This window comes from Phocoena phocoena, chromosome 20 (assembly GCF_963924675.1).
Source record: "Phocoena phocoena chromosome 20, mPhoPho1.1, whole genome shotgun sequence".
NCBI classification, from domain to species: Eukaryota; Metazoa; Chordata; class Mammalia; order Artiodactyla; family Phocoenidae; genus Phocoena; species Phocoena phocoena.
This window is the reverse complement of record NC_089238.1, coordinates 12,740,361-12,748,827: the sequence shown is the minus strand read 5'-3', so window position 1 is coordinate 12,748,827 and position 8,467 is coordinate 12,740,361. Positions and strand designations below refer to the sequence as shown.

Genomic DNA, 8,467 nt, shown 5'->3' with positions numbered 1-8,467 from the left:
TGTCTCTTTACAAATGTAATATAAACTGTATTATGAAATAGTTCAGATGTTTAAAAAGGTATGTCAGGAGCACCCATGTCCCCACCACCCAGCATAGGAACCATATGTGTACCGGATAGTAAGGACCCACTCGAGCAGCACACCCAGTCCATTCCCCTCCAGAAGTAACCGCACCCTGAATCCTGTCTTTTCCTGACTTTGTACATTTACTACATTAGTAAATGTTCCTAAATGTGTGGTGATTTACATGTTTTTAAAGTTTACATAAACAGTATCAGACTTGTTTTCCTCTCAAAATAATTTGAGGAAGATTCATCGTGGTTCCTGTAGCCTCTAATTCATGGATTTCCTCTTAATACCCCGAGTCCGCCAGATACGGGCAGCTGTTCTTTTGGCTGAACCTCCATGAAACTGGCTGGTTTTCCAGACCCATTTTAAGAAGCTCACGGGAGGAGGGGCAAGAAAGGGTTCGGAGAATGGGAAGGAAGACGGATGAGGCCTCTGGGCCGCACGTGAGTAAGAACGTGTGTGAAGGTGGCTTTCAGGTTTTAAGACAAATCACGCAGCCACAGGTTCCCTCCGTTAGGGCTTCCGCTTCATCTCGGAGCAATGGGTGTCCGGCGCCTACCTGGGGCGTGGGCGGTGGAACGCAGTCCGGCGCGAGGGGGGCGTGGTGCCGTCTGTCTCCCAGTCCTAGTTGGAGTGCTCGCGGCAGTGCGCCCGCAGCCCTTTGTCTCTCTCGGGCTTCCGTCCACCCGCCCCTCTCCTGACCACCCATTGGCCGCGGCCCCGGCCCGGGGCGGGGAGAGAGAGAGGGGGCGGGGTAGCGTGGCGTCAGCGCAAGATGGCGGCCTCAGCGGGGCCGTTTCTGCGGTTGCGGAGCGGGCTCCGGCAAGGCGCGCGGGGGCTGTGCGCGAGGCTCGCGACGCCGCCCCCTCGGGCCCCGGACCAGGTGAGCGGGGTGGGGGTGGGGGTGGCCTCCGGGTGCTGGGGTTCCTTCCTGGAGTTCCAGGCGGACCTCCGCCGCCCGGAGGTTCTGGGACGCAGCACCTCAGGGTGCTGAATGGAACACCGCCAGCATTTTGGGTCTCTTCCCCGCTTCCCGGGGTAGGCAGCGCTTGCGTCCCGGGCTAGATGCTTGGGGGCTCAAGTGCGTCCTCTGGACCCCACCTCCTCGACCGCACGTGGGCGCCGGGGGAGGGGAGTCATCTGTTCCCCCATCTCAGTGACTGTTCAGGTAATACTTGAAGGGGAGGATCCGGGGACGCTGGAGTCCCAGCCTGGCCTTGCGGGTATTTCCCCCGCGGTGGTGGTAGTGGTGGTGGTGAGGTAGATGTTCGGGCTTCTGATTTGACCTGCCTCCATCTTGACAGAGACCCAGTCATTCTGATCTCCGGGTCCATTACTTCCGTGCCCTAAGCCCCAGCAAGCGATTGCCCCTCCGGCCCCGCTCCCATTCTCTCCCCGTCCATACCCCACTACTGTGAGCCCCAGGCGTCCGGAGGACTTAACTCTCCGTCCTATCCCCTTGAGTGTCCTTCATTGTCTTGCTCCAGGAATCCCAGTGTTCAGCTAGGCTCCCTCATCTTATCTCCCTGCCCAGCTTTTTCCGGCTCCAGGCCCTCCAATCTTTTGCTTTTGGGATCCCGGGCACCAGAGCTTGTCAACTCTTGAACCCCTGGGATCCTGGCGCCAGACAGTTTAGTTCTTGACCCTTCTGAGAGACCCAGTCTCCTGCCTGCCCCTCCAGGCACACAACACCTGGAGGCCATGTGGGTGGTTGCTTCCTGGCTCCCAACCTCGATTCTTCTCAGACCAGGGTGCCCAAACCACCCTGACCTTCTTTCTCTCCTCTCTTGGCCAACCTACCCCCTTTCAGTTGCAGGCTACAGAGATTGGGAGCCGAGCAGGCACTAAGGCCCAGACCCAGGGGCCACAGCAGCAGAGGAACTCGGAGGGTCCCAGCTATGCCAAAAAAGTCGCACTCTGGCTTGCTGGGCTGCTCGGGGCTGGTGGGACCGTGAGCGTCATCTATATTTTTGGTGAGGAACATATCCTTGCCCACCAGTTTTGTTCTCTTGGCCCACTATTCTGCTTGGGAACTTCCCCCTCTTTCCCCTAAGAGCTTCACCTGTCTTCATTCCCTGGCTCCTCCCTCAATAGGGCAGCCAACTAGAATTTGGAAATGAGGGAAGTCTCCCTACTGCCTCTCTACTCAACGTTCTACTCTTTCTATTTGGTTCCTGCACTGAGCTATGGGGAGTCCATTGGAAGAGAAGGAAGGATAGGCTGGGCCCACCCCCATAAGCTACCTCTTCCCTCAGCACCCAAAACTCCAACCTTCCCCCTAGTGCCTTCATTCCTCAGAGACCCAGGAGACTCTGCCCCAGCCCTTCTTGTCTCAGAGGCCCAGGTATCCTGGCTACCAGCCCCCTCCTCTCTCTCAGGAGGCCATGATGCTCTAGCCCGCTTCCCTCAGACCCAGGAGGCTAGGCCCCCTGCCCTTTTCCTTCCGTAAAACCCAGGAGACTGGATCCTCAGTCCTCTCATTCACCACTATCTGCCTTACAGGAAACAACTCTGTGGATGAAAATGGTGCCAAGGTGAGCTGGAGAGAGACCTAGAGCCTTACCAGGGGTCACATCCTGTGGGTCTCCTCCCACTTGGCCTGTTCAGGCTCATTTCTGGTCTGGGGTGAATCTCTCCCTCCCAGGGACCTTTGCCTACTCTTCCCAGGGCCCTGGAGATTCCTTTTCTGGGTGTGATGGGGTTCTGCCTCTGCCATCCCAAACCCTCCATTTTTCTCTCTACCTCCCAGATTCCCGATGAATTCGACAACGGTGAGTGAACAAGCGCAGATTCTGGGGTCCCCTGACCCTCTCTACTGTGCCCTCCCCATTTGGTGCTCCCCCACCCCTCCATTGGGAGGTAGGGGAGTCAGCAGCTGGATGGCTTGGGGGGAGGGGCATACAAAACTCCAGTCCCCTTCCCTGGCCCCTCAGCCCAAGAGCAGATGGTCAGGGACAGATAGATGGGGGAGGGGAATCCTAGGTGGGTGGGAGTGCTTGGGGAGAACTGGGCTTTCTATCGCCAGACACATGACTTCCTGTGCCTTAGATCTGAGCATCTGCAGCCCCTCACCCCCTTCTTTATGACAGCTTCTTTTTTTCCCACCAGGTCCCTACCCCATCCAACTCCTCATTTCCGAAACAATGCCTCCTTCCTTCCTCTCCCTTATGATTAACCAGCTCTTAGGGAGCTTCTGACAAGTTGGATAATAGAGAGTAGTTGTTAATTCTATCACACCTGGTCCCTCCCAAGAGAAATATAAAATTGGTAGGTCCAGAAAGCCACTTGTGGTAGGGATGTTTGCAAACTGGCATGTTAGTACATTGATTGTTTTAAACTAGGCAGGTAGGTAAGTATGCTGTTTTAACTGGGCAGATGTAGAATCATACTGGTTTAAAGAAGGCAGTATACTGATTTATGTTGGGCAGGTAAACTTGTAGTTTTAAAGTGTGTGTGTTTATTAGCTTAAGTGGTGTTTCGATATTTTGGTTTCAAAAAGGCAGGCCCACAGACAGTTTAACTGCACTAAAAATATTGTATTGAAGGAGGTAGTCATGTAAGATTTCTGTTTTAAACTGGATATGGTGTATTCATTTATCCAAGATTTGTCAACCTCAGCCATTCTGATACTATAGATCATATAATTCTTTGTTGTAGGGGAGTGTCCTATGCATTGTAGGATGTTTAGCAGCATCCTGGGCCTCTATCCACTAGATGCCAGTACTGTGACGGTCAAAAATGTCTCCAGACATCGCAAAATTTTCTGGGAAGCGAGGAACAAAACTGCTTCTAGTTGAGAACCACTAGTTTAAAGTGTACAGACGTGTGTATGTTTATCGTGGCTTAACTAGATTTCACATACTTGATTAAAGTGGGCACATCTGGAAACCTAGAGGTTCAAAATGGACTAAATATACTGGCATAATGTCAGCAGATTTATTTATATGTATGTGGGATTTAAGTGTAAGCATTCTGTTTTATACCTGGGGTGGTGTGTGGATATAAGTATTCAGATTAAAACTTGACAGGTGAATAAAAACGTTTGTTCCTACCTGGCAGTTAGATATGTCATTGCTTTTTATCTTTGTACTCGGAAGTGAGCTGTTTCAAACCAGGTGGGTATGTAGACCTGTTTGTATCTGGTAGATAAATAAACCCCTGGTTTGTCCAGGAGGTTGAGCAGTGGCTTATCTTGGAATCCCTTTGTGCCCTGGTGTTCTTCTAGATCCAATTCTGGTACAGCAGTTGCGCCGGACATACAAATATTTCAAAGATTATAGACAGGTGAGCAGGAGCCCTGGGCCCAGTCCCTATCCCTTCACCCCCAGCCTCCTGCCTCCTTGTCTGAGTGCCCCCATTACATCTCTCTTTCACAGATGATCATCGAGCCCACCAGCCCCTGCCTTCTCCCAGACCCTCTGCGGGAGCCGTACTACCAACCACCATACACACTGGTCTTGGAGCTCACTGGCGTCCTCTTGCATCCTGAGTGGTCGGTGTGTCCTGGGGAAGGCAGCGGGTTAGGGACACCAGATAGGGCTGGGTGGCCGGCTTGTGATGATGTGGTTAAGAGCATAGACTCTGGAGGCCCCAGTTCCACTCTGTGATCCAGGGGAAGAGGTGTCACCCCTCATTGCCTTGCTTCCCTCAACTGTGCAACTCCGCAGCCTGGAGGTGGTTGTAAGTGTGCCTTGGCACACAGTAAGTGCCATAGGGGAGTCACATCCTCCATACTCCTAGACCCTCAGTCACAGCCATGTACTCCTGAACCCGTCCGAGAGCCACAGAGATGGAGAGGGCATTCTGGTTCCAGGAATCCCCCGAGACTGGGTCTTTGTCCTCTTGGGGCTACAGGGACCTCCGGGTCTCAGTGTTTCACTGTTCTCACTGCCTTTCCAGCTGGCCACTGGCTGGAGGTTTAAGAAGCGTCCAGGCATCGAGACCTTATTCCAACAGCTCGCCCCTTTGTATGAAATCGTCATCTTTACATCAGAGACTGGCATGGTGAGGCCCCCGGGGCAGGGGCGGGATGGTCGATGTGGCAGGAGGTGAGGGAGAGCTGCAGGGCCAAGGCTCAGCCTGACCTTGTTCTCCCCCTGACCCCACCCCCCAGACTGCCTTTCCACTCATCGACAGCGTGGACCCCCACGGCTTCATCTCCTACCGCCTGTTCCGGGACGCCACGAGATACATGGATGGGCACCACGTTAAGGTGCCATGTGGGGGCCATGGTGGGGCTCTGGGATTTGGGGGAGGGCTGGCACTTCCCAAAGGAAAGAGGACCTAGCTCTGACCCCAGCCTCAACCTGTTTCTGGTTGAGAAGCAACTGGCTGCTTCCGGTTCTGCCCCAGGTCTGATTCTGGTAGGACACTAGCCTGCCGCCAGCCTGGGCTGGGCCTCTACGCCCTTTTCTCTGTCCCGGAATCTGGGAGTGGGAGCAGGGGAAAATGGGGTCTCTCCAAAGAAAACAGTTGGGAGTAAGGGGTAGGGACATGACATTTGGAAGTGGATTTTTGTCTCTGTATCTGGAGCTGAGTGTCTCTGGGACTATGTAATTATAATAGTTTAAATGAGACTGTGTTGGAATTTGACTTGGGGTCTGTTACTGTGACCAGTGGTATATCCAGGGGTCCAGGAGTCTGTGGGGATGTGAATGGGCTTCTTTGTGGGTCTTTGTCCAGGTATCCATGGGTCTTGGTGTCTGTTGGGTTTCTCACTGTGTCTTGGTGGGTCTGGGGGTCTGTGTAGTTTTTCAAGGTTCAGAAGGACATGGGCTGTGATTGAGGGTCTTGAAGGGTCTGTCTGGGTACCTGTCTTTGTGTGACTCCCTGTGTGTTGCTGTGGATCAGTCAGCACCTCTATCTGTGAGAAGTTTACAAACGTGCAGCTTGTCACAATCACCTGGGGCAGTGGTTAAATATACAAGTGCCCACCTCCCTCCCCAGGGAACCTCCAAATCAGCCTGCCTGAACACCAGGCCCTGGGTCTAGGAATCTGTGTGACTAGCTCCTCTGCTCCCTGCTAGGTTTGATGTCTTCATCCCAGCCTGGTCTTCGGGAGGCCGTGTCGTGATGATCCCAGTGTGTGATACCAAGTGCATGTGTATTCTGTCCGCCTCTCTCTCCCTCTGTGGGTTCCTGGTGGGAAGGGAAGGAGCACGGGCCTTGACCTGACCTGTCACCCACTTCCAGGACATTTCGTGTCTGAATCGGGACCCAGCCCGAGTAGTAGTCGTGGACTGCAAGAAGGAAGCCTTCCGCCTACAGCCCTACAACGGTGTCGCCCTGCGGCCCTGGAATGGCAACTCCGATGACCGGGTCTTATTGGACCTATCTGCCTTCCTGAAGAGTGAGGCTGACCCCTGACCTCCTGGCCTCTGACCCTGGAGCCCTTGACATTCAAGAGGAATGATAAGATGCTTGATTCTGGCTTGTTTTTTACATGAAACCAGGGACTTGCGATGCGGGAGATCCATGAGCATCTTGCAGTTTTTAGAAGCTTCTTAGAATGTTTGGGATGCTTTTCTGGAACGTTTAGGGGGTGCCTGGGAATATTCAGGGGAATCCCTTTTAGAATGCTGAGAAATGTTCCACATAGCTCTGACCCCACCCCGGTCTGACCTTTACCCTTGCGGGCCCTGCCTCCCTCTGACCGTCAGCTGGCTGACCCCCACCTGCTATCCCCACAGCCATTGCTCTGAATGGTGTGGAGGATGTCCGAACTGTGCTGGAGCACTATGCCCTGGAGGAAGACCCACTGGAGGCTTTCAAGCAGCGGCAAAGCCGGCTGGAGCAGGTGAGTCCTCAGCTTCCCAGCGTGGGTGGGGGGTGTCACCGTCAGTTCCCCAGGCTCTTGAAGGCGGAGCCCTGGAGCAGCTTGTCTCCACTCCCGCTGTGTGACCTTGAGCAACTGCCTTCTCTTTCACACCACCCGTCCCGGGGGGCCTTTAATGAGGGGCGAATTGATTCTGCAGCCTGCGCTGAGCACAGGAGGCAGGAAACGCCAAGCATTTGAGATAGGTCCAGAGGCCTTGATGGTCTGGGGGTCCTGGTATTTTGTGGGGTGGGGGTTTGGATCAGGTCTGGGAAGAGGGATCCTTGGACACTTGGCCCAAGGGTTTGGGCAAGGAGTTCTGATGACCTGTGATCCTCTAATTTGTAAGTGGGGATAAGAATATGAATTGAGTCTGAGAAAGAGATTCCGAGGAGTCTAGGCTGAGGTTGATTGAGTTTGGGGTTGTGTTCCTGGCTAGAGCTCCTGAGTACCCAAAGGAGCAATCCCTGGAGATTTGGGCCTGGGGTCCCTCAGCATCCAGACAGGGGTCTTAGGGCTCAAGACTGGGCACTGGGGGCTTAGGGAGTAACATGTTGTAGTCCAGTGTAGGGCCTGGGTTAGGTTCCCAGGGTTCAGGGGACAGGCCCCCTGGGATTTGAGTCTGGGCTTCTGTGGCTCAAAGCTGGCTTTTGCCAGTGTCTGAACTGGGTCCTTAGGTTCTGGGTGCATCCTGTGTCTGGGCTGGGCAAAGGTTTAAGGAAGGTGGCCCTTGGGCTGACTCTCCCACTCTGTCTGCCCCCAACTCCAGGAGGAGCAGCAGCGCCTGGCTGAGCTCTCCAAATCCAGCAAGCAGAACCTCTTCTTTGGCTCCCTTACCAGCCGCTTGTGGCCTCGCTCCAAACAGCCCTGACCTCTGGGCCTCCTCAAACTCAGTGCCTGGGTTCTGGGCCCCAGGCCCAGTGCTCCCAGACCACGGCTTGGCCAACCACATGTCCAATAAAGTTCATCCCAGACGCCACACTGCTGTGTCCGGAGAGTCTCCAGATGGGGGCATCAGGGTGCAGTGTGGGACTCTTTGGGGGGTCGTTCCACAGTGGCTGATCAGCTGCCGAGCAGCAAGGGCACTCTGGTGGGTGATGGTTGGTTTTTAACTCTGGCCTGGGAATCCGAAAACCTGTGTACAGGGCCCTGCCCTGGCCGTGTCTTCCCATGTGCCACGTGGTCTGTGAAAGTGCATCTCCCTCTTTGGCCCCAGATTCCCTATGGAAAAGAGAGGACGGCACTGTGGGTTGAAATACAGGTAGCCGCCAGGCTGCTGTGTAAATGTGTGAAGTGTGGGCGCATGGGGCTTCGGTGGACCAGAGGCTGCCCCACCCCATCTCACGAGGGCAGCTGCTGCTCAGCTCTGCCAGCCATGGCCCTGTGGGAAGGTGGGCCTAGAGTTGCTTGATCTGCTTTTTCAGTAGAAGCCAGGAAAAGGGTGGTTATATTAAATCTCCCAATTTAAAAATGTTGGCTCCTAACCAAAACAGACTGTAGCAGCACTCTGCAGTGGAGTTTTCCGCGGTGTGTACCCCGTGTCATGTATCTCCACTGTCCAGTAGAGCAGCCAGTGGCCTCATG

At 54.4% G+C, this 8,467-nt stretch overlaps 1 protein-coding gene across 1 annotated transcript; it reads left to right on the top strand.

Annotated features, from left to right (window-relative positions):
- Positions 1–740: 740 nt before the first annotated feature.
- On the top strand, positions 741–7,862 carry TIMM50 (translocase of inner mitochondrial membrane 50). Its single transcript, XM_065898794.1, has 11 exons — positions 741–952; positions 1,886–2,042; positions 2,572–2,603; positions 2,819–2,840; positions 4,295–4,353; positions 4,446–4,565; positions 4,969–5,073; positions 5,183–5,281; positions 6,262–6,418; positions 6,759–6,865; positions 7,653–7,862. The coding sequence occupies exons 1-11, from the start codon at positions 845–847 to the stop codon at positions 7,752–7,754; spliced, it is 1,068 nt and encodes a 355-aa protein (XP_065754866.1). The 5' UTR covers positions 741–844; the 3' UTR covers positions 7,755–7,862.
- The last annotated feature ends 605 nt before the right edge of the window (positions 7,863–8,467 follow it).

Bases quoted from the DNA above. Each gene is read 5' to 3' on its own strand.
- TIMM50 (XM_065898794.1), top strand. From the start codon at position 845: ATGGCGGCCTCAGCGGGGCCGTTTCTGCGGTTGCGGAGCGGGCTCCGG. The intron at 4,354-4,445 runs GTGAGCAGGAGC...TCTCTTTCACAG, and splicing joins ATTTCAAAGATTATAGACAG to ATGATCATCGAGCCCACCAG. The intron at 5,282-6,261 runs GTGCCATGTGGG...ACCCACTTCCAG, and splicing joins TGGATGGGCACCACGTTAAG to GACATTTCGTGTCTGAATCG.